The sequence below is a fragment of the Saprolegnia parasitica genome (assembly GCF_000151545.1).
Source record: "Saprolegnia parasitica CBS 223.65 unplaced genomic scaffold supercont2.3, whole genome shotgun sequence".
In the NCBI taxonomy this organism is placed as follows: Eukaryota; Oomycota; class Saprolegniomycetes; order Saprolegniales; family Saprolegniaceae; genus Saprolegnia; species Saprolegnia parasitica.
Window position 1 is genome coordinate 830469 of NW_012156397.1, and position 23168 is coordinate 853636.

Here is a 23168-nt window from a genome sequence, read left to right on the forward strand (position 1 = left end):
GGTGGCAGCGTCGACGAGTCTCTAAACGTATCTTGCGTCGCTTCCCGACGCGACCTCGCCCCATATTTGGAGCCGTCGCATCCGCGCCTCGGTGCAAGAAGATCGCACGTGCCCCTGGTCATCCGGATAAACTGCCTTCGATTTTTTGCCGTCCAAGCAATACCTTGGTGTTTGTATGAGTGACTAATGCTCTATCCGGCGTCGGGGTGACGCCGATGGGGTTCAATGACCTTTGACATTCGATATACTCCGTGATACGATACGGTTCCATATGGCACGCTATATTGAGATTATTCCTCAAACCTGTATAAATGCATACTCGCGGACAAGCCATGTCTATGGACTGAAATATAGCAAGGCCCAACGAGTACCATTTGCGTCCGACAGTTATCGGCGGTCGGCGCAAGCCAAGAGCAAGTTTGGATTCCGCCGCCTCGAGCGCAATGGACAAAGAGCGCAAGATGACGCCGGAAGAGAAGGCCCACGCTGACGAAGAGATGGGCGCTGACGACGACGACGACGAGAACTTGAGTCCCGAGGAGCGGGCCCGGCGCGGCGCCGTCGGGCGAAGGAACGGCGTCTCGGGCATCAAGCTGCCCGAAGAAGTGAGCAACAACGCTGGCAATTAGCGCCGCGTCCAATGCGATCGCCTTTGTGCCTGTTTATCGCCCGCACCTCAGCACGACAACACGTACAAGTAGCCAACCCGTGCCCGATCTGCGACGTCCAACTATTTATCTGTCCCCGCTTGCCCAAGAAAACAACGGCCGCCATGATGTCGTCGCGTGATGGCGGGCTGCGTGGCGTGCCACGGCGTGGACCACCGTAGGCAGAGTCCACGTCGTCTGCACGATTGCTTTCAGCGATTAATGTAACACGAATACGTACTACAGGATGCTCGCCCCTCTCCATGGCACTCGTACTGCGCATGGAGCGACGCCCTCCGCGCCACCATGGTCGACTGCACAAGTGCGTGTTGGCGCATGAAGATTCGAGGCGCGGTCGACAGACGCCTCAAGTAGATACCGCATGCGTGGTGGGTCTACAGCTACGGACTGTCGTGGGACAATCCCCACAGCCTGACAACGACCACTTTCCATAGCTTGTCGGCGCTTTCCGCCCTTGCGCCACCTACATGCTACATGCCACTAGCAACATCGGCATGCTCCTTCCATGCGTCCCTGCCCATCCTGTGCTGCCTCATGCCCATGGGACACCGCGGGTGGACCAAGTTGAAGTTACATCGTGGTGCTCCGTGCCTCGTCGCTGATTGGCTGAAGCCGCAGCGAATCTCCCGGCCATTAAATCGGGGGTCCTTTTTATACCTTTAAAAATCGTGGATTCAAATCGAACTTGATATTTGTATTAAAACACAATAAAAAGGCTGCTCAAAATCTATAAAAAGATGACCGTTTTGAGAATGAGCTGTCCGTGGAGCCAAATTTAAGTATCTGCGGCCTCAAGCTCTGCATCACTTTGCAAACGACCCGAAGGACCCAAGTCGCAAGATGCTGGCCCGCCGTTTCCTGAACCGCTCGCTCCATGTGGCCGGCGCTGCCCGCGCCGCCAGCTCGGCCCATGCCATGCCGTCGTGGGCCAAGGTCGACGCCGAGAACGTCTCGGGCGCTGCGCCCGCCGAGATCCACAACTTGCGTACGAACATCTTGCTGCTGCATGAAGACGATGAAGGCTCATGCATGTGTATTAGTCAACGGCGAGTGGGTCAGCGCGAGCAAGGCTGAGGGCATCAAGGACCCGCTCACGGGCGAGGTGTTTATGAACGTCCCGCTCACGCAGAAGGACGAGCTCAAGCCGTTCATCGACAACATGCTCGCGACGCCCAAGCACGGTCTCCACAACCCGTTCAAGAACGTCGAGCGCTACTTGCTCTACGGCGACGTTTCGCACAAGGCCGCCGCCGAGCTCCGCAAGCCGCACGTCTTGCACTACTTTACGCGCCTCATCCAGCGCGTCGCGCCCAAGTCGTACGAGCAGGCCAAAGCCGAAGTCGTCGTCACGCGCAAGTTTCTTGAAAACTTCTCGGGTGACCAGGTCCGCTTCCTCGCGCGCTCGTTCGGCGTGCCGGGCGACCACTTGGGCCAGATGAGCACGGGCCACCGTTGGCCGTATGGCCCCGTCGCGCTCATTACGCCGTTCAACTTTCCCTTTGAGATCCCGATGCTCCAGCTCATGGGTGCCCTCTACATGGGTAACCGCGTCACGATGAAGCTCGACTCGAAGGTCGCCGTCGTCATGTACGAGGCGCTTCGCATGCTCCACGCCTGTGGTATGCCCACGACGGACGTGGACTTCATCAACTCGGATGGCCCCGTCATGAACGAGCTTCTTCTCAAGGGCAAGCCCAAGAACACGCTCTTCACGGGCTCGTCGGTGGTCGCCGAGAAGTTGGCCAGCGACCTCAAGGGCCGCATCAAGCTCGAAGATGCCGGCTTTGACTGGAAGATCCTCGGCCCCGATGTCTCGGACGAAGACTACGTTGCCTTTGTGTGCGATCAGGTACATACCCTCTTCGCTGGAATACACGGGACTCATGCTGTCTTGTAGGATGCGTATGCGTGCTCGGGTCAGAAGTGCTCGGCGCAGTCGATCCTCTTCATGCACGAGAACTGGACCAAGGCGGGTATTGAAGCGAAGCTCAAGGCGCTCGCCGCCCGCCGCAACTTGGACGAATTGACGATCGGCCCTGTCCTTACGGTCACGACCAAGCGCATGCTCGACCACGTCGACAACTTGCTCAAGATCCCTGGTGCCCGCGTTGTCTTTGGTGGCAAGGAGCTCAAGAACCACACGATCCCGTCGTGCTACGGCGCGATCGAGCCCACGGCCGTGTACGTGCCCCTTGCGGAGGCCGCCAAGCCCGAGAACTTCGAGCTCGTCACGACCGAGATCTTTGGCCCGTTCCAGATCCTCACCGAGTACAAGGACGGTGAGGTCGACACGGTCCTCAACATGCTCGAGCGCATGGAGGCCCACCTGACGGCGTCGGTCGTCTCGAACGACATTGGTTTCCAGCAGCACATCCTCGCCAACTCGGTCAACGGCACGACGTACAACGGTATCCGCGCGCGCACGACGGGTGCGCCCCAGAACCACTGGTTCGGCCCTGCCGGCGACCCGCGTGCCGGTGCCATTGGTACGCCCGAGGCCATCAAGTTGGTCTGGTCGTGCCACCGCGAAATCATCAACGATTTTGGCCCGATCAACGCGAGCTGGACGACGCCCAAGGCGACGTAAATGCATGCAAGTACGAATAGCAGCACAGCATCGTCATGCAGCCATAAGAAGAAATTTAAGTGTAGATGATCCCGTACGCTCAGGCGTTGTCGACACTTCTGTTTTGCCGGTGGGGTGTATACATCTCTAGCTACTCCCGCCAGTAGAATTGTAGCGGTGCTATCCATGCTGCCAGTCTCGAGCAGCCAAGCATTGACCATGGGATGGTCATGGCCACTGGGTCATCATGGCTGAGCGAGCGCTGGCGTGAATGGGCTGGTGGAAGCAAAGGCCTGCTGATTGGCCAAACGTTTTAATTGGTTCGATTGGCTGAAAACGTGATGTATTATAGCCAATGGCATCAGTCCGGCTCCAAACCAGTCATAAAGCTTGAAATTGAAGCGCTAACATCTTTGGTGCCAGAGCCCCGTATCGCCGCGACCGCCGTAGACCCCTCGAAGCAAGATGGCCGACCAAGTGAACTACAACATGGAGAAGATGATCCCGGAGCTGGAGGATCTCCAGCAGCTCCAGATCTTCTCCAAGGTACAATGCCATCGCATCGCATCGCGCCTCATCCACCGCGTAGGACGAGATCCGGCAGATCGTGCAGAAGCGCCGGGACTTTGAGTACACGATGAAGCGCCAGCCGCTGCGCAAGGTCGACTGCCTCCGCTACATCGAGTACGAGCTCAACCTCGATGCGCTCCGCCGTCAGCGCAAGAAGCGCATGGGTACGAGCGACCACGCCACTCGGATCTTTCGCTAACGTCGGTATGCCTAGGCCTCAAGAAGACGACGATCAGCGACCACGCGCCCGTCGCGCGCGTCCACAATATCTTTGAGCGCGCGGTCAACAAGCACAAGGGCGACATCGACCTCTGGCTGCAGCACATTGCGTACTGCAAGAACAATGCGAGCCGCAAGATGATGTCCAAGCTCTTTACGAGGTACGACGAGGCTCGGTCCGCTGCGATCGCCGAGCCATCTTGTATCGTAGCGCGCTGCAGCTGCACCCGCGCAACGAAGCCATTTGGATCGAAGCCGCGTCGTGGGAGTTCAACACCAACCTCAACATGGACTCGGCCCGCGGTGCGACCCTCGCTCTTCCTGGATTCTGCTTGCTCACACGCCGTCTTGTCTAGTGCTCATGCAGCGCTCGATCCGTATCAACCCGCACTCGCAGCGCCTTTGGGCCGAGTACTTTCGCCTCGAATTCCTCTACGTCCAAAAGCTCCGCGCGCGCCGCGAGCTCCTCGGCCTCGACGCGCCGGTCGAGAAGCCCAAGGAGCTTTCGCTCGACATTGAGACGCTCGACGAAGAGGCCAACCTTGCGACGGACGAGGCGCCGGCGCTGAGCGCCATGGAGGAGTCGCGCCAAGCGATTCTCAACGCCGCGATTCCCAAGATCGTCTACCAAAACGCGATCCAAGGTACTTTTTCTTGATTTTTGGCGCGCACAGCTCATGGCAACGCGCAGCGATCCCGTCGGACGCCTCGTTCCGCCTCCAGTTTGTCGAGATCTGCCACCTCTTCCCCACGAGCTACTCGAAGGCCGTTGCGGATATCGTGCTCACGTCGGCCCTCGAAGACTTTCAGACTGACGCGACCGTCTGGAGTGCCTACTGCCAGCAGCCTGCGTTCGATTTGGAGCGTGACGTGGACGCTGTGCGTAGCGAAGCCCTCGAGGTGCGTCACCATGTCCATCCAGTGCGTCACAGAGTGTCTGTAGCGCTACGCGACCGCGCTGGAGACGCTCCCGACCGACGCGATGCGCCATGAACTGCTCCTCTGGTGCGCCAAGGAGCTCTCGCGCCTCCCTGCGGTACGAACGCCTCGAGTCCCGTCGGCTCATGCAATCTGTGCGTAGTCGGCGTGGTTCTTGGAGCGGACGCGCGCGCTCTTCACGTCCGTGGGCCCGTCATCGCCGGCCCTCTACGCCGCGCTGGTGGACTTTACGCTGCGCACGACCGACTTGACGTCGGCGATCGCGATCGCGACGGCGGCGACGACGGCCTTTCCCAAGGACGCGCACCTTTGGCTCCTTCGCGCCCAGCTCGTCATGCGTGCGGCGTGCGTGCTCGAGGCGGCGCCAGCGACCAAGCGCGCCAAGAAGTCGAACGCGACCGCGCCGTCCAAGTTCCAGGCCACCGTGAGCGTCATTGAAGACGGCTTGCGCCACGTCCCCGGTGCGACGCTGCTCTGGGAGCGCTATCTTCAGCTGCAGGTGGCGACCAAGGCGTCGACGTCGACGATCGACGCCACCTTCAAGGTACCGGCATCTCAATTCTTTCCTACGAAATGCGCCAACACGATATGCTGTGTAGAAAGCACTGGTTGCGACAAACAACTGGACCGTGCTGCGCCAGCAGTACGTGACGTGGCTCTTCCGTGCCAAGGGCATGGAGGCCGTGCGCGCGGTGTACCGCAGCTTCTTCCACGGCCAGCTTCTCCCGAACGCCGACACGCACGCGTGGCTCGAAGCGTGCGTGGCGCTCGAGGTCGCGCAGCCCGACTCGCCGGCGCAGCGCGTCGCGGTGAAGGCGCTCTTTGAGAAGCTCCTCGACTTGTTCGGCCAGACCGACGAAGGTGCGTTTGGCGTGATGAGGAGGTTGCTCATCCTGCTGCTGGCTAGACGTGTGGGTCGCGTACATCACATACTACCGCGAGCGCGGCCTGCAAAAGGAGGCCCATGACGTCCATTGGCGGTCGACGCGTGCGTTCCCCGACTCGCTCATGCTCGCGACGCTGCGAACGCTCGGCTAGGCGAGACGACCACAGAGGATGAAGAAGGGCACTGCTGCATATAAAACACGATAAGACAACGCTTGTATATGAGGATATGAATTCGTCGTGGGCCATCTTAGTCTTTTTCTTATATGTAACAGGAGGCGTGTTTACCGGGCCTCGAACTGGATCAGGCGCTTGGTGCGGGCCTTGTACATGATGCGGTAGCCGCAGGCGCGGCAGCGGATCGGGTCGCGGGCCGCGAGGTAGTTGACGATGCCGCAGTCGCCGCAGATGTACTTGATCTCGGGGTCCTTGACCTGCGCGCCAGAGATGTCCTGGCCGCCGCCAAGGCCGGGCGTCGGAGCTGGGGTCATGCCATCCATCCTTCTGCTTCGGGGTTTTTCGACACTGCTCCAATGAGCATGCTCGATCCTTTGCCACACGTGATTTGTCCGAATTCTTTTCTTTTTGGCCAATGAAACCGCGACCACCGAACAAAGCCGTGGAGGTGTGGCGCCAAAACGAAAATAGTGTATCATGGAGATGGCAAGCCTTTTGTCGAGGAGGCCGAGACCACGCAACCAAGAAGAAGGCAAGCACCCTCGCGCAGACGACATGTCGAATCAGCGTGGGCGATAGCGCAACGATACAGAGGAGTATCTATGGACTGGTGTCGACAGAGTGGCCATCCATCCAACTGTCGTTCCAAAAAATGACACTATTTAAATAGTATGTGATCGCTTGACAACGGTCAGAACCAGTGTGTCCCTCGCACAGCGTATGCTGGACTTCGACAAGTAGTGCAGCAAGAGCATTAGTATGCTAGATACACAAGCGCAGAGACCTCGTGTGAGGCCCGAGAGGCCGTACCTGTGTCAAGACTCCATTCATACACTATTTCACGCACAACGCCGGTCCCCGATTGGTCCATCGAGCTCCTTTTTGGCCAATCGGTGCGCCGCATAGGCCACCAGCCATTTCCAGCTGAAAACGGGAAAGGATTGGCTCTGGGAATTTAGAGTGCCAATCAACGATTCTTCGACGCTGACCATGTTGCACGTGCCCGAGCAGTCGCTGCCCAACATGTACGCTACCGCCTCATGAGGACAACGAAGATACTAATGTATCTCTAGCCTATGTTGCATGTGCGCGGTGCCTATCAAGGCCAACGCCGCCAACATGTGCGTGAGCTGCCTCAAGGGCCAGGTGGACGTGACCGAGGGCATCCCCAAGGAAATCATCATGCACCAGTGCCGTGGCTGCCTCAAGTATGCATGCCCGCCCTTGATGCTTCCAGTATCTGACGCATCGTTCTAGGTGGTCGCGCCCGCCGTGGGTCGCGGCGGAGCTCGAGTCGCGTGAGCTCCTTGCCATCTGCCTCAAGAAGATCTCGGGCCTCAACAAGGTCAAGCTCGTGGACGCCGGCTGGGTCTGGACCGAGCCGCACTCGAAGCGCCTCAAGCTCAAGCTCACGGTGCAGAAAGAGGTCATGAACGGCGCGATTCTGCAGCAGTCGTTTGTCGTGACCTTTATCGTGCGCAACCAGCAGTGCGACGAGTGCCAAGCCTCGTTCACCAACAACTCGTGGAAGGCTGTCGTGCAGGTCCGCCAAAAGGTCGACCACAAGCGCACGTTCTTCTACCTCGAGCAGCTCATTTTGAAGCACCGCGTGCACGAGAAGACGTCGTCGATCGAGTCGCACCCGGACGGCGTCGACTTCTTCTTCGTCGAGCGCAACCACGCGCTCCGCTTCGTCGATTTCTTGTCCGAGACCGTCCCGATCAAGTACGCTTGTTTTCTGCTATCGTTTCGACAACTTATCGAGACATGAACTAGGCTCAAGACGGCCAAGAAGCTCATTTCGGCCGACAACCACAGCAACACGGCCAACTACAAGTTTACGTACGCCGTGGACCTCGCGACCGTCTGCAAGGACGACCTTGTCGCGCTCCCGCTCAAGCTCGCGCGCCAGCTCGGCAACATCTCGTCGCTCTGTATTGTGACGCAGGTCGCGTCGTCGATCCACGTGATTGACCCGTTCACGATGCAGCGCGCCGAGATCGACAACGACAAGTACTGGCGGTACCCGTTCAAGGCGCTCCGGTCGTCCAAGCAGCTCGTCGAGTACACGGTGCTGGACTCGAACCCGCTCCAGATCCCGACGCTCGGCGGTGTCCCGGTGCGCACGAACCGCAAGACGCGCCTCGCCGAGATGGAGATTGTCCGCAACTCGGACTTTGGCGTCAACGACACGCGCTTCCAGACCACGACGCACCTCGGCATGCTCTTGAACGTCGGCGACACGGCCATGGGCTACGACCTCTCGACCTCGGTCTTCAACGACTCGGACACCAAGCCGCTCGACGAAGCCGGGATTACGCTCCCGGACGTCATCCTTGTCCGCAAGCAGTTCCTCCGCCGCGTCCAGAAGCGCAGCCGCAACTGGAAGCTCAAGAACATCGAAGGCATCGAGTCGGCGGTCCCGGTCAAGAAGGCCGAGCAGACCAAGACCGAGATGGACTACCAGCACTTTTTGGACGAGCTCGAGGACGACAAGGAGATGCGCTCCAAGATCAACATTTACAAGGTCGACGAAACCAAGAATGGCGACGACCAGGACATGGAAGACGACGACGACGAGGGCACGACGGGTGTCATTCCCGTCGAAGAACTCCTCGACGACATGAAGATCGAAGAGAACGAGGTTGCGATCCTCTCGGTCACGGAAGCGAACGCGTCGCACGGCCTCAACGTCGACGATCTCTAAATCCAATTCTCTGCTTTTTACCAATTTGCCAACTCCAAAACTCCAATATATACGACTTTTTGTGCCCTTTCAATTTGTTTCCTGGCGCTCAATTCCGTCGAAAGGTTTCGGACGATCCCATTGGGCACGTTCGAATCTTGAAAGGTCAGTTTCGACGAAATGGCGCTGGACCTCGAGCTGCGTCGGGCGCTCGCCGAGATCAACAAGGAGCTCGACGGCCCGCCGCCGCCACCGACAGCTGCGCCACGCACCATCGTGCAGGCCTCGACGCTGCTCGCAAAGCTGCAGCAATGGACGTCGCTCGGCAACGTGGCCGAGGACCAGCTGCGCCTCACGGAGCTCTTGCCGTGCATCGCCGAGGTCGCGCTCAAGCAAAGCGACGTGGGCACGTCCGAGGCCTGTGTCGAGTGGTACCTGACGCTCGCGTATCCCAAGGACCAGGTCATTATTTTCCTCGCACGCTATATCGTCTCATGTCGAATCTACCTACTAGTTCTACTGCCGGGCGCTCTTGGTCCGCGCGGCGTATCTTGGCGCCAAGGCGCGCGCACTCACCGGACAGAGCTGCGTCGGACAAGTCCAGTACGCCATCCACTGGATCCTCGTCGCGCTCAAGCTCGCGCTCGAGCCGAGTAGCCGGCCGCACTACGATTTTTTGGTCTATAACGCCAGCGTCGCGTACTGGCACGTGGCCCGCCCGCTGTTGCGGCCACGCACGAGCAAGTACCTCATCGAGTCGCTCGTCGCGCTCCTCGACGGCCTCAAAAGCATCAACGACGCCAATAAAGCGTGGCTCATTCGGTTTGAACTCACGCTCGCGGCCGCGTACGACGACGACAAGCAGCTCGCCAAGGCCGGTGCGGTCGCCCTCGAAGCCTCCGAACACGCCTTGGCGCTCATGCAGCTCTCCAAGAACGCGCCGGCGAACGTCCTTTTATTCGAAGAGGCGTGCTTTCTGCAAATTCACCTCGGGCGATACAAAGACCCCGAGTGCGCGAAAGGCCTCGCGGCCGCCAAGAAAGCCATGACGACGCGCCGCGGACAAATCCTATACGCGATCCAAGCGATCAAGAGCAAGATCGTATTGCCCGAAGCGCTGCCCGCTGCATTTGCCGAGCTCTTTGAGCTCGTGACCAAAACCAAGCTCGAGGCCTATTTGCACAAGCCAATAGACGCCTTTCCTGCGCTTCAAGACGGCAGCGTCGACTGGGACAACCTCGTTGAAGTCGGGCTCCTCGGCGTCTTTCAGCACCAGCTCGAGGTCGCCCGCATCGTCGAGCATCTCGTGCACGAGAACAAGCGCGTCTCGGCGCGCGCACGCATCGTCGTCGACGTTCTGCGTTGTTTTGTGCACTTGCTGGAGAAGGCGGATGCGGCCACCTTGGACGCCCGGCAGCGCGAGGCCGCGCGGTTGAGTCACCACGTCGAAGGCGTCAAGCTCCTCGAGCGGTCGCTCACGGCCGCCAAGCGCGTCGGCGACGCGCACCTCATGCAGGACATTTGCATCTACGCGTGGAACGTGGCGCTGCCGCTGCTCGAGCCGCATTTACGCAAGCACGTGCACCGGCTCTTCACGGCGGCCACGGCACTCCTCGAAGAACTCGACTCGCCGCTTGTGACGCTCCGCGCTCAAATGCACTTGGAGACGGCCAAGTGCGAAATGCAGTGCGATTACCTCGCCAAGGCGTCCGTGCACGTCAACAAGGCGCTCGTCCTCGACTACGGCGAGGTTGCTTCGAGTGACGAGAGCGCCCACCCGAGCGCCAAGGCCAAGGCGCCGAGCGCGAGTGTCGAGGTGGTCCGAGCGTTTGATAAATATCTGCTCCCGATGAAGCGCGTCCTCGACCTCAAGTCAAATCTATACGGCGAGCCGGACGCGATCGAAGACCAAGCGCTCATTTACGTCGAGCAGTCCAAGGAGTCGCACGACAAGCACCTCAAGCTCACGTGGCTCAACAAAGCCGTGACGCTCCTCGATGCCTCCGCGCCCGAGTCGCCCAGCACCCTCGAGAAGGACATTTTCAAGAAGCGATTCGCGCTCTGGTATGACATTGCGACCCTCGCCTGGGACGTCAAGGCGATCGAGACCACGCGACGCGGCGCGGGCCGGGCCCACAAGTATGTGTTTGCGCTCGTCGACCTCGAAGCGGTCCAGCAAGCGCGACTTCATTTCGTGCTGGCCGAGACGTATACGCTCGAGATGCAAAAGCTCAAGCAGGAGCACCCGAGTTTGGACGGACGGCTCGGGCTGCTGGTGAAAGCGGGGGACGCCCCCGACGACATTTTGAGTGCGTGGAACGAGTGCAAGGGCCACGTCATCGAGGAGATCCTCAAAGGCTTGCAGCGCGGGCTCGACACGAAGGCGACGCATGTGATCCACAACGCGGCCGCGTACCTCTGGAATTACCACTACGGACTCTTTGGCCATTCGGAACTCGACCTCGACCTTGTGCTCCCCGAACTTATCACGGCAATGGAGAAGGCGTTCCACGCGCTTTTGGGTCTCGAAGGCATCGCGTACCATTTGCCGCTCTTGGCGAGCGTCGCGCAAGGGCTCACGCGACTTTACGCCGGCAAGTTGAACGATATCGAGGCGGTCGTTGACGCCGTCCTCAAGATTTCCGGGCTCGCGATTCTGCAGCGCAAGGCGCTCATTGAGATCAAGACCCGCGTTCAGCTCGACCGGGGTGGAAAGGAGCCGATCGTGGGGGACAATGTGCCCATGAAGGTCGTGAGCTGCCTCACGCTCCTCGACGCGCTCCAGAACGAGAGGCGCGGTGACGATGTCGACGTCAAAGGGCAAATGGACAAGACCCTCGGGCTCTTCCAGAAAGCGACGGGTCTCTGGACGCCGTTCGCCGCCGACCACTTGGCCGCAAAGGAGTCCTGCCTCGAGCTCGACCAGCAGAAGCGCGAGTTCCACGCGGAAGTGTGGGTGCGCCTCGCCAAGACCGCGGTCTTTCTCGAGCGATCCCACGAAGCGCAAAAGTTCTGTGAGCTCGCGTTGGCACCGTTAGCGGCCAGTGACATCCCATCCGGATTGCTCATTCCCGCGATCTGGCGCTGGTACGCCTTGGCGCAGACCGTGTGGGCGCAAGCGATCCTGGATCTCGCCAGCGGCACCGAGACGCAAGAGCGCGACATCAAGCATGAACTCGGTACGCGCGCACCTGGAATGTGTGAATGCATGATGTCTGTCGTGTAGCACTCTTTGCGGTGCAGCATTTGCTTCTCGCCGCCGAGTTTGGAGTGCGCGCGGGGAATCCCCGGCTCGTCGAGCGCGCGGCCATGGTCATGTGGAACGGTGTGCTGGATATTCTGGATGCGAACGCGTCTCCGAACGTGACGTTTCGGCGCAAGCTGTTGCCCGACTTGCAGCGCATGCTCTCGCACTTGGAGGCGGCCGGCGCGGCGTCCGACTGGGCTTCCGCCTCGAGTTCATCTGCGCGCTCCTCGATGTCTATGAAGAGCTGCATCTCTGGGAGCCCGGTCTCGACGCTGTCGAAGCCGCGTTCGCATCGATTCCCGCGTACTACCAGCGGCCACTGTGGCAGTACCGCGTCATCTTTATGAGCAAACTCGGCAAGTCGGTGCAAGACGGCTTTGCCAAAATGAAAGACAATGACGTCTTACTGCAGGCGCGCGTCGCCAAGCGCGTCGCTGCGTCGTCGACGGATGCGGCCGCGCAGTACAAGGCGCTCTTCCGCACGGTGAAGGATCTCGCGGGCATGCCGGAGCAAGCGCAGTTCCAGCTGGAGATTGCCGAGTGGCTGTACACCAACCAGTTTCCACTCGACGACGTCCACGACCAGATCCACACAGCGCTTAGCCTTGTCTTGCCGCTCATTTGGAAGGACGCGCTCCCGACCAACGAAAAGGGTGCGACCAAGCGCGTTAAAGCCAAGAAGAAGAAGGACGAATCGGTGGTCCTGCAGTGGTGGCACCTTGACGTTGCACTGCGCGGCTACGTGATGCTCGCGACCGCCGCGCACTCGTTCGCCGAGCGTCTCGAGTACGTCCTTGCCGGGCTTGGCCACGTGCTCAAGATGTGGCACGTGCTGTGCGACGAGCTCCATTTGCTCGAACTCCAAGCGGCCTTTGAGAGCTACTCGCAGCAGCAAACCGGCGACAAACTCGAGACGGACTTTGAAGTCTGGAGAGGCCAGTCAAGCTTGGCGCCGTCGTTGGCACTGCCCATTTCCACGACCGAGTGGGTCAAGCTCGACACAACACCGCATTTACCGAGGCTCTGCGGTGAGACCCCGGCGGCGAAGCACTCGCCGCTGACGCTGCATCCCGAGAACGTGACGCACCCGACGCTAACACTGCACTACCTCCTCCAGCTCATTGAAATGGCAGTCGGTCATTGCCTCCACAGCCACGCGCTGCCGTGTCTGCACTTGGCGCATGCGATCGCATATGGCACGCGGGCGTCGGCGTCGTCGAGCCTCGGGGACGTCGCGCTGCTTCCGATTTTACTGGATCTGCGGCTCGCTTCGTTGCTCGAAGCCATGGCCTACATCGAGCCGAGCCAAGTCTATCTCAAGCGCGCGATCGAGGCGCTTCGGGGGCAGCCAGGTGCTCCGACATCAGAGAAGGCGCTCGCCCACAGCGCGACGTCCGACCTCCTCCGGCGACGCAAACTACTCTTTTCAAAGTACAGTGTCGTGGATCTGGGCCTCGAGATGGTCGAGCTTTTGCTCCAGAGCGGCTTTCATTTGCAAGTCAAGCAACTCTTGGCGGCGTTGCCGACCAACGACGAGCCAAGCGGCGCAGCATGGGCCGACTATTGCGCGGGCCAGCTCCACGCCCGGGAAGGCGACCACGCGATGGCCCTGCGGCATTTCACGAGCGCCGTCGGGACGCCACACCTCGACGTGCAAGCGTATACCAAGTACGTGCTCGCCCTCGCGTCTCTCTACGCCAAAATGAAGCGCATCAAAGACGCCAAGGACCTTGTCGCGGCCGGTCGCCACGCCGTGGCCCAGCTGCAGTTGATCCCGCTCTCGCCCGTCGCGCGCGCGGTCGTGGGCGACGACAAGACGCATCTGATGGACCTCGACTCGATCACGTGCCTTTCTCAGCTGGAGGCCATGTACGCGACCGTGCTCGTCCAGGAAAGCCAGAGCTTATTCGCGACCGGCGGCGAGTGGCAGCCGATCTGGGCCGAAGCGACGCGGCTTTTCAGTGAGAGCAGCAGCCGCCTCTTGCCCCTTGGCGGCAACCTCGTCATGGCCGACACCCTCTCGGCGTACGGAGTCCTATTGCGCGAGCGCAGTGGGAGCTGGAACCTGATCGATACCGACGTGAGTCTGCTCGACGCAGCCCGGTCGCAGCTGCTTAGTGCGCACGCGTACATCGAGTCGCTTTGGGCGCTGGCGTCCCACGAGCCCGTGCTGCAAACGCGCTTGGCGCAGATCAAGTACGAGCTCGGCTGTGTCGACGTGGTGGCGAGTATGGTCCACGACGAGACGCACATGGTCGTCTACCAGGTCGAGAGCGACGCCAAGAAGAACCTCGTAGAGCTATGGCTCGCGCACACGGCGCCCAAGACTCCAAAGACAGCAGAAGAAATGTGTGTGCCACCGGCGCAGAAAGCACTCCTATACTTTTCCACGAGTCTCCAGCTCGATCCGGCGCATTGCTTGTCGGCGGCCGGCGTCGGCCAGTGCCTTCGTCTGCACCTCCCACCCACATACGAAGCATGGGTCTATGGCCAGGACACGCTGCGAAAGCAAGGGATTGCGTGCAGCACGGGCACGCCAGCGCTGGCGACAGAGGCCAAGGTCGACGACGTTGCGCGGTACCTCACGCAGCTGCTGGCGACAGCCGTGAAAGCACAGCACCGCCGCGTCATCCAGCACGTTTGCTACGAGCTTCTACAGGTCTATGGCTGCCAGCAGCCGCTCTTGGCGGCCAAGTACTTGCTCTGGTATCCACTCTTTTCGATGTAAAAGACATCCCATTGGCGCGTAGGTTTCAAAGCTGCGTCGCGAGTGCGTATGCCGAGTCGGTGTTTTACCAAGCCGCCGAGCCCACGAACCGCCCGTCGCTCTTCATGCAGCGAGCGCAGCAGCTACCAGCGACGAGCATTCCTGGGCAGCTCGCCAAGCTCTTCCTCGAGTCGCAGTCGGAGACGTGGCGCCGCCTTCAAGTCACTGCCGACATTGATACTGTGTGTCCAGCATCATTCTAGTTAGTCAATCGACTGACTTCGACCGACTAGGTTCTCGCGAGTCTGCCGCCCAACTACATGTTACTGAGTCTACAACTCTCGCTCGACGGCAAGTACCTCTTTGGCAGCCTCACGGGCGGGTCGGCGACGCCGGTCGTCGCGCGCATGGAGCTCCACCGGCCGCGGCGTCTCGCCTTGCGCGAGCTACTGGCCAAGCTCCGAGCCATGCGCGTGGGCAGCGTCAAGCAGCTTTTGCAGTACAGCGACTTGCCGTACGGTGAGTCGGACGAGTTTGAGTATGCGACCAACGATGGCCACGACGACCCGCTCGAAGCGATGTTCCAATCGCTGGTGGAGGAAGCCCGGACGCTCTTTGGTTCGTTCTTGCACTGCTTCACCGAGAGCTTTCCACTAAAGACCAAGGACGACATGCTGACGCTGCTCCTCGTGGACCCGTCGCTCGAGCCCATCCCGTTCGAGGCGTTGCTGGAAGGCGGCGACGCGCGCGACCTCTCCGTGCACCTCCTCGCGCAGCGCTACGCAAGCCTGAAGGTGTCGCCCTTCAAGCGGGACGACCTCTTCTTCATCGCCGACCCTCGCCACGACGACCCCACCGAGGTGCCACCGACGTCGATTGCACGTACGTTCCAAAAAATCGAACCCAAAATTTCGAACACGGCTTCTATTTTCGTAGCAACCTTGCATGCGATCAAGACGATCCCGAGCTTCCAGTGGCGCGGGCTCACGGGTCAAAAATGCGTGCCAAGCGTCGGTGAGTGGCAGGTGGCGCTCACGGGGCGCCACGGCGGCGGCCTCCTCTACTACGGCCCGAACCGGACGCTCGCGCACTTTAGCCCATCGCACCTCGCGGGCCTGAACGCGACCAAGTGCAATCTCGTGTGGGGTGCAAGCCGCATGGAGAACTACGCGAGCTACCGCCGGCAGAGCAAGAGCGACACGCACAAGTCGAAGGAGATGCTCAGCCTCGAAGACAGCTTCAACAGCACCGTGCTCTTCTCGCTCGCTGGCGTCAACTCCATTGTCAGCAACCAGTGGGCGTCGTCGTTTCTGGCCAACCACCGGAGCGTCACGACGACGTTGGGGCTCATGGCCAAGAACGTTCCGCTCGCGAAAGCGATTCGCCGCGTCGGTGACACGTGGTACCTGGCCCACGCGCCCAAGTCGCAGGCCCGCAGCACCGTCAAGAGCGTGCCATTGAAAGGCCGTGTCCTCTACAATCCGATCGTCTACGGCCTCCCGACGCTCTAAAATCGGTTGTCGCATCTACATTGGAAGAGGTTTTCTAGGGAAAGGGCAATTTGAATATACAATCCTAGAGGTTTCAGGTTGACGTTCCACACGGGATTGCTGGCAAGTGCTACGGACGATCTTGTGTTTAACAAGCCACCGAGCGCGGGCTGAGAGAAAATGTACTCGACGGTCTCAAAGCCGACCGCTCTCGCAACCAAACACCCATCCACCCATGCGATAGTTCAAGTTTGAGGTTGCGCTTGAAGCCTGTCGTGCATCGATGCGGCGGAAAGTGCTATACGTATAACGATAGCAGCTGCCACTGCCACGGATACTGCAAGACTTTGTCACTCTGGATTCTCGAGGTGCATCAGGGTGGCTGCAGTTTGGATTGGCAGCGCCGTCGGTCGGCTGTCAAGCGAGCGAGAAGAACCCCAGTCCTACGAGTAGACAGCAGGCTCTGTTCACGCGAGTCTACCGGTACCGGTACTGCCATCGTGCACCCCAACTCAGGGATCCATGCAGCACGCGTCCTAGCATCGGTAGCTTCGAGGATGTCATGACCCCACGCTGCAATGCGACTCCTGATAAGTGTGTTGCCGTATCAAGTGGGTGCAACTATTTGCTATTTTAACGTCTATTGATCACGACCTTGAGGTTCACGGTGCGCTTGGGCGTCGACGAGACAAACTCGTCGGCGACGGCGGCTTCTGTGCTGTTGTCCTTCTTGGCCTTCGTGTCGAAGCGCTCCGACTCGAACTGCGTCAGGATCGTCTGCGTCGTGTTGGACGCCGGCGCGTCCGGGTTCACCGGCGCCTCGACCTTGGCCTCGGCATCCTTGGCGGCCGCGACCTCTTCGTCGATGCCGTCGTCGACACGGATCTTGACGTTGTGGTTGCCCGTGCTCTTGAGCTCCTGCGGCAGCACGACGCGCGCAATACCGACAACGATGCCGTGCTGCTTCTCGAGCATGTCGACGATGTTCTGCGCCGTGACCGACGACTTGGTCATCGGCTTGGGCGTCGGGCAGTGGCGCTTGAACGTGAGCTCGATCGTCGAGAGGCGCTTGATGATCTTCTCGCGCGCGTGCTCGCGCTCGGTATCGATCGACGCGTCGACCTCCTTGGCCTGCGCAAACTTGGCCACGTTGAGCTTGGTCGCGTACACGGCTTTCTTTTGCGGGTACAAAAAGTTGCGCGCGTAGCCGGCCTTGACGTTGACGACGTCGCCCGAGAAGCCGAGCTGCGCGACGTCTTCCTTCAAGACCATGTCGACGCGGTTCCTACGTGCATGCAGGATGAGCCATCGCTGCCATGGCTGCCTTGAGCCTACGCAAAGGCGCGGACGCCGAGGACGCGAGGAACGCGGAGCGCGACTTGGCGTGCCAACATGCTGTTGATAGTCGCTTGCGAGGTTTTGAGCACTGGACCGCTCGGCGAAAGAAGGGCCAGTGCTTTCAGTACTGCAAGGCCATTGGTTAAAAGTCCAATGTCGTGGCGCAGGGATTTCGACCAATGAGCGCGTCGTATGCCACGAATTTCGACGACCGCCATCTTGACATAGACATTCCGCAACAAACAACGATCGTCGCCATGCCCGCCTCCGCCCCGAAGACTGAGATCCCGTCCGAGTACCGCATCTCCGAGAAGTGGGACAAGTGCATCGAGAGCTTCATGGTCAACTTCTCGGCCGGCCTCGTCGCGGGTGGCTTGACGTCGCTTGTGCTTGCGCGTACGCTTCTTGCTCGACGTCAGGGATGATTGACATGCGATGCGTAGGTACGGGCGCGGGCCGCTCGGCCTTGACGGGCTTTGGCGCGGGTGCTGGCGCTGGCGCGACCTGGACGACGTGCAGCTTGGCGTTTGAAGAAGAGGCCAAGAAGAGCGACAACTAAGGTGCCAAGCGGCGTCTGTCAGTGTACTGCGAGTGTATGAGGTAGCACGTGGACGAGCACACACTACACCGGTGCTATCGGCTCTATTTCCGTCGGTTTAGCTTAACGCGAAGACATGCTCTTGTTCGTACGCCCGCCGGCCTCGGCGCCGACCTTTGTTTCGTCAACACATCATCTCGGATGGGCGGTGCAGCGCGGCCGGGACTCGCACTCGCTAGGCAGCCTCACACGCACACAGGTCACTCGCCTTCGCCACGCAGCATCGTTCATGTATGCAGACGATGCAAGCGGGTGCCATGGACCTCCATGCAGCGGGTCATCGCAGGAGCGCGTCGGCTTGGCGGATGCGACCAACGTTGCCACCAGAGGTCATCGTCCGGGTGCTTGCGTAGAAAGGCCAGTCACCACGCAGTCCGGGTGCTTGCGTAGAAAGGCCAGTCACCACGTAGTCCATCACAGCACTGGAAAAACGATCGCGCCAAGCGACGCTTCATATCTTCGAACACCAAGAATTCGAACACGCTGCTCATGACGCTGCCGCAACTCTTGTTGGGATTGGCTGTGTCCAAAATGGCCGCCAACGCCAGCGCCAGCGACGTCGTGAGCCCACTTGTAATATCTCTCTCGCTCCATGGTGTCGTGTCAGACGCCGCCTACCGCCAGCAGCGACGAGGTGCCCAGGCGGCGGTCGCTCCTCTTGCTCTACTGCTTCCTCGGCGTCATGGCCACCTTTACGCTCAACGGCTTTCTCCTCGAGAAGCTCACCAAGGCGCACGACGTGGGCGAAATGACGCTCACGTTTGTGAGCTGCGCGTGGTACGCCGTCGTCGCGTACCTCCTTCGCGTCCTCATGCGCGAGCCGACGTCGTCATTGCCCATGAAGCAGTACGTGGGCCTCTCGCTCCTGACGTTCGTCTCGACGATCGCGTCCATCTACGCGCTGCGGTATGTCTCGTTCATCACGCGCATCCTCGGCAAGTCGTGCAAGTCGATTCCGGTCATGCTCCTCGGCGCGATCCTCGGGAAGCGCTACGACCTGAAGAAGGTCCTCTCGGTGCTCTTGCTCTCGGTCGGCGTCGCCATCTTCCTCCTCGGCACCTATGCCCAAAAGATTGCCAGCCACGAGCACGATGAGAAGACGGCCACGGACATGAGCATTGGCTGCGTCCTCCTCTTGGTCTCGCTCCTCTGCGACGGCGCCACGGGTGCGATCGAGGACAAGCTCATTGCGGCGCATGACATTCACGCGTTTGAGCTCATGTTCTACCTCAGCCTCTTCAAGCGGGCATGGCGCTCCTTGGTATGCTCGTGACGGGCGAGATGCAGACGGTCATGGTGACGGCCTGGCCGCACCTCGGCGGGCTCACGCTCTTGAGCCTCACGGGCGCGTCGGGCCAAGCGGTGCTCTTTGTGACGCTGCGCAACTTTGGCGCGCTCACAACGTCCATCATTGGCACGCTGCGCAAGGTCGTCAGCATCGTCCTATCCGTGATCCTCTTCCGCCACGCGCTCGAGACGCAGCAGCTCCTCGGGCTTGTCGTCGCGTTTGGTGCGATTGGCCTCAACTGGCTGCCGACGCAGCGCGCGTCATCGCCAGCGCCGACCGAGGACGAAGCCGAGGTGACCCTTTTGCTCAAGGAAACAACATGCGACGACGACCGAGAGACCGAGAGCAGCAGCTCGGGCGACGAGGGTCTCGACGACTCCTGCTCGGCCACGCAAAGCAAACAGCTCGACGCGGTCGTCGAGTGGGACAAGACCTCGAGCGTCCTCACCGTTGCATAAGATCCGGCGGCTTCAACTACCGACGACAGTATATATATAAGGCGAACCAATTCAAGACGTCGCCGCCGCTTTGGCCTTGGCTTCGAGTTTCTTTTGCGCTTCAAAGGCCGCGATCTTCTCTTTGATCTCCTTGGCTTCAATGTCGGCCTCCATGAGCAGCTTCTTGGTCAGCGCGAGCTCCTGCGCGAGCGTCGACTGCGCGTCCGTGAGCATCTGCAGGTCGTGGATCTCGTTGTAGACGGGCCAGTGCTCTTGAAGCGCGTTCGGCGGCGCTTGCTTCTCGGGGCCTACACGTGCGTTGGTTTGAGAGGCATGGCATGCATCACGACGCGTGTACCCGCCATGAGCTTCTTGTACATGAGCTCGCTCGGCTCGTTGAAGACGAGTTCGTCGTAAAACTCCGAGACGACCGGCTACGACGCATGTTCATTGCAAGAACAAATGTGGCAGCCTACCTTCTTTGTCGATGCGATTTGGTTGCCCGGCGGGTACAGAATGAGCATGTGGATGATGTCGACGGGCTTCTCGTCTGGGTCTTGAAAGTGGATTTGGATTTTAGTCTCAAACTCGCCCCAGCCATACTCGGAGACCTCGTACGGCGGTTCCGTGAGCACTATGCAGTCGCGTTATGAGGCCATGGCCGGCGAATCGCGTCGTGTGTACCGCGCACGGGGTTGGCGAAGCTGTTGTGGAGGCTAATGACGACCTTGCTGATCATGTACGAGAGGTCTTCGCCGGCGAGGCCGCGTACGTAGATGTGCCAGCGGTGCGTCTTGGTCTCCTCCGACTTGCGCCCGAGGTACATGGCCACGGAGCCGTACGCGATGGCCTTGCTCACGACGACGCCCTTCTGCCGCTCGTGGGACATGGTGCAAATCTCGAATGACCCCGTCCGCTATTAAACGCTCATTTTGGCCAATCACAAGGCTCTATTTTCAAAGTCCACCATGCCACCACGGAAGCGGAAGGCCAGCGCCCGGTCGAGCTCGGCGTCGAGCCGCGAGTCCGTGTCCAAGCGACGTAGTCGTACGCGCCATGCTCCTTGCATCTCGATGGCTCATGGTCGCTGCCTAGGAAGCGCGTCCATCTCGTCGGCGGCGAGCAGCGACCACGGCAACCAGACCGTCTCCGAGTTCTTGACGACGAACCTCGACGAAGCGATTGCAGTACGCCTCGATCGACGACGCGCCGCAATGGACGTGTACACCTCGAATGGATCGTAGAAAGTCGAGGCGCATGGGAAGAAGACGATCGCCAAGTTCCGCAAGGAGGCCAAGAAGGCCCGCGAGAACCTGGAAGCGGCCGTCGACCTGACCGTGCCCGACGACGACGCAGGTGCGAGCTCGCAGCTCGACACGCCATATCGCTCACGCCATGGCGCTAGTCGTCGACGACGAGGCCAAGAAGGCACCACCGCGGCGCTACAACGTGACGGTGCAATGCACGGACGGGTTTTACAAGAACCAGCAGTTCAAGCTGCTCCTGGCCCTGGTCTTCATCTTCTCTTCGCTCGTCCCAAGCTCAAACTCATCCTCCAAATGTATTACCATAGGACACGAACCCTGTCATCCACATTGGTCGATCGTCTGGGAAAAAGTACAAGCTGCCCCACGGGCTCAGCTTGCCGAAAGATCCCGAAGTCTCGACGACCCACGCCGAGGTAGATTATTGCACGACGAGGGCCGCTCATGGTCCTCCTTGGATAGCTGCGGCTCGGAGACGACGGCAAGGTCTACATCACCGACGTCAACAGCACGAACGGCACAAGCGTCAACGACAACCCGATCAAGCCGCACAAGCCCATGTCGCTGCTCTTGACGGCGCCGACGCACCTCTCGATCGGAAGCAGCGAGCTCACGCTCCACTTCGAGCAGCCATGAGGAGCATATAACCCAAAATCATCATATATTATCTACGGAGGCTGCTCCTCGATACATACTACACTACTCACGGCGTCTAATCCGAGTCCGAGTCGTCGCCCAAGACGTTGAAGTTGTTCACGACCTTGGTCGACGCCGCCGTCGGCTTGAACACGGCCGCCTACAAAAGGTATAATAATGAGCACATACATACATGGGGCAAGGGCACGAGACCTTGGCAGGCTGCTTCTTGGCTTCCGTCTTCTTGGCCGGCTTGGCCTTGGCCTCGACAGCGGCGGCGGCGCCACCGCGGACCCAGTCGCCATCCGAACGCGTCGGGGCCGCCGGCTTGTTGTCGCCACGACCGGCCGGCTTGTCGCCGCGACCACCCGCGCGCGGCTCACCGCGGCCGCCACGACCACCACGGGCGCTGTCGCGGTCGTCGTGGACCTTGGGCTTGTCGGCCTCGGCCTTCTTGCGCTCGAGGTACTTGGACTCGTCACGGGGCTTGGCGTCGCCAAAGATGTTGGCGCGCTGCGACGCCTCCTTGGCCTCGTTCGACTGCGTGCGCGGGAGGAGCGAGAGCTTCGGGCGCTCCTTGGGCTCCTCGCGACGGTCGTCGTTGCGGGCGTAGCGGTCGCCACCACGACCACCATGGCGGTCACCGCCGTCGCGCTGGCCGTAGCGGTCGCCGCCGTCGCGCTGGCCGTAGCGGTCGCCACCGTCGCGGCCACCATCACGGCCACCGTAGCGATCCCCGCCGAAGCGATCGTCGCGGGTCGGGCGGTCAAAGCCGCGGTCGCCACCACGGTTGCCAAACGAGGTATCGCGGCCCTTCTTCTCGCTGGCGACGTCGATGCGGATCGGGCGGTTGTCAATCATCTATCTCGCACGATCCTGATCATGAGCATCCATGTCATCGAGATGAAGGTGCGTACCTCGCCGTTGGCCGAGAGCGCGTCCTCGAGCGACTTGCGGTCATCAAACGTGACGTAGGCAAAGCCCTTGGGGCGGCCCGTCTCGCGGTCCGAGACCACGTGCACGTCGGTCACGGCAAGGCCTTGGAAGAACTCGGCGATGTCATCGGCGTTCATCTGGTACGGCAAGTTGCCCACGTAGCACTACGAGCTGTCATGAGCACGGCTTCAAGTGGGTATGAAGTGCGTACCTTGAACGGGCCGTACTCCGGAATGGGCTGCGGCTCGCGCTTCTGGTACTCGCCGCTGTCGCGGCGCGGGCGGCGCTCTTCTTCCTGGTAGCGGCCACCGCGGGGCTCGGGCTCGGCGTGGTGGCGTTCCTCTTCTTCGATGACGTGCTCCGTGCGGCGGGCAGGCCTACGCAGCGCTCAGTGGACGCGGCCATAGGCAGCAGCGTCGTACGCAGCCTGGAAGGCCGAGTGGTCCTCGGCCTCGTCGTCGGCCCACGAGGTGGCCCCAAAGCTGGCGAAGTTGCTCATCTTGTCTGTGCTGGAAG

General features: G+C 60.5%; 11 protein-coding genes across 11 annotated transcripts; 7 read left to right on the top strand and 4 right to left on the bottom strand.

Moving 5' to 3' along the window:
* The first annotated feature begins 1475 nt into the window (after positions 1-1475).
* SPRG_01448 (aldehyde dehydrogenase) lies at positions 1476-3331 on the top strand. The gene is made up of 3 exons (XM_012339661.1): positions 1476-1653; positions 1709-2517; positions 2566-3331. The coding sequence occupies exons 1-3, from the start codon at positions 1509-1511 to the stop codon at positions 3253-3255; spliced, it is 1644 nt and encodes a 547-aa protein (XP_012195051.1). The 5' UTR covers positions 1476-1508; the 3' UTR covers positions 3256-3331.
* Positions 3332-3699: 368 nt separating this feature from the next.
* SPRG_19098 (hypothetical protein) lies at positions 3700-6000 on the top strand (the record flags this gene model as incomplete). The annotated part of the gene is made up of 10 exons (XM_012339903.1): positions 3700-3780; positions 3824-3968; positions 4019-4184; positions 4235-4326; positions 4380-4667; positions 4715-4923; positions 4967-5059; positions 5105-5506; positions 5562-5823; positions 5870-6000. 10 exons carry the CDS (start codon positions 3700-3702, stop codon positions 5998-6000), a joined length of 1869 nt encoding a protein of 622 aa, XP_012195293.1.
* A 131-nt stretch (positions 6001-6131) lies between these two features.
* Positions 6132-6388, bottom strand: SPRG_01449 (hypothetical protein; the record flags this gene model as incomplete). The annotated part of the gene is made up of 2 exons (XM_012339662.1): positions 6132-6299; positions 6374-6388. 2 exons carry the CDS (start codon positions 6386-6388, stop codon positions 6132-6134), a joined length of 183 nt encoding a protein of 60 aa, XP_012195052.1.
* A 574-nt stretch (positions 6389-6962) lies between these two features.
* On the top strand, positions 6963-8798 carry SPRG_01450 (hypothetical protein). The gene is made up of 4 exons (XM_012339663.1): positions 6963-7049; positions 7098-7232; positions 7282-7749; positions 7801-8798. Exons 1-4 carry the CDS (start codon positions 7015-7017, stop codon positions 8729-8731), a joined length of 1569 nt encoding a protein of 522 aa, XP_012195053.1. The 5' UTR covers positions 6963-7014; the 3' UTR covers positions 8732-8798.
* A 92-nt stretch (positions 8799-8890) lies between these two features.
* On the top strand, positions 8891-16175 carry SPRG_19099 (hypothetical protein; the record flags this gene model as incomplete). Its single annotated transcript, XM_012339904.1, has 7 exons — positions 8891-9172; positions 9225-11889; positions 11937-12167; positions 12200-14663; positions 14708-14906; positions 14958-15546; positions 15601-16175. 7 exons carry the CDS (start codon positions 8891-8893, stop codon positions 16173-16175), a joined length of 7005 nt encoding a protein of 2334 aa, XP_012195294.1.
* A 612-nt stretch (positions 16176-16787) lies between these two features.
* On the bottom strand, positions 16788-17548 carry SPRG_19100 (hypothetical protein; the record flags this gene model as incomplete). The annotated part of the gene is made up of 2 exons (XM_012339905.1): positions 16788-17439; positions 17490-17548. 2 exons carry the CDS (start codon positions 17546-17548, stop codon positions 16788-16790), a joined length of 711 nt encoding a protein of 236 aa, XP_012195295.1.
* Positions 17549-17749: 201 nt separating this feature from the next.
* SPRG_19101 (hypothetical protein) lies at positions 17750-18051 on the top strand (the record flags this gene model as incomplete). Its single annotated transcript, XM_012339906.1, has 2 exons — positions 17750-17888; positions 17936-18051. 2 exons carry the CDS (start codon positions 17750-17752, stop codon positions 18049-18051), a joined length of 255 nt encoding a protein of 84 aa, XP_012195296.1.
* Positions 18052-18682: 631 nt separating this feature from the next.
* Positions 18683-19836, top strand: SPRG_22078 (hypothetical protein; the record flags this gene model as incomplete). The annotated part of the gene is made up of 2 exons (XM_012339952.1): positions 18683-19351; positions 19378-19836. The coding sequence occupies 2 exons, from the start codon at positions 18683-18685 to the stop codon at positions 19834-19836; spliced, it is 1128 nt and encodes a 375-aa protein (XP_012195342.1).
* A 51-nt stretch (positions 19837-19887) lies between these two features.
* On the bottom strand, positions 19888-20704 carry SPRG_19102 (hypothetical protein; the record flags this gene model as incomplete). The annotated part of the gene is made up of 4 exons (XM_012339907.1): positions 19888-20123; positions 20174-20249; positions 20292-20449; positions 20500-20704. 4 exons carry the CDS (start codon positions 20702-20704, stop codon positions 19888-19890), a joined length of 675 nt encoding a protein of 224 aa, XP_012195297.1.
* Positions 20705-20888: 184 nt separating this feature from the next.
* On the top strand, positions 20889-21716 carry SPRG_19103 (hypothetical protein; the record flags this gene model as incomplete). The annotated part of the gene is made up of 5 exons (XM_012339908.1): positions 20889-21002; positions 21060-21171; positions 21221-21327; positions 21389-21496; positions 21543-21716. 5 exons carry the CDS (start codon positions 20889-20891, stop codon positions 21714-21716), a joined length of 615 nt encoding a protein of 204 aa, XP_012195298.1.
* Positions 21717-21792: 76 nt separating this feature from the next.
* SPRG_19104 (hypothetical protein) lies at positions 21793-23151 on the bottom strand (the record flags this gene model as incomplete). Its single annotated transcript, XM_012339909.1, has 5 exons — positions 21793-21876; positions 21930-22577; positions 22634-22816; positions 22864-23029; positions 23075-23151. 5 exons carry the CDS (start codon positions 23149-23151, stop codon positions 21793-21795), a joined length of 1158 nt encoding a protein of 385 aa, XP_012195299.1.
* Positions 23152-23168: the final 17 nt, after the last annotated feature.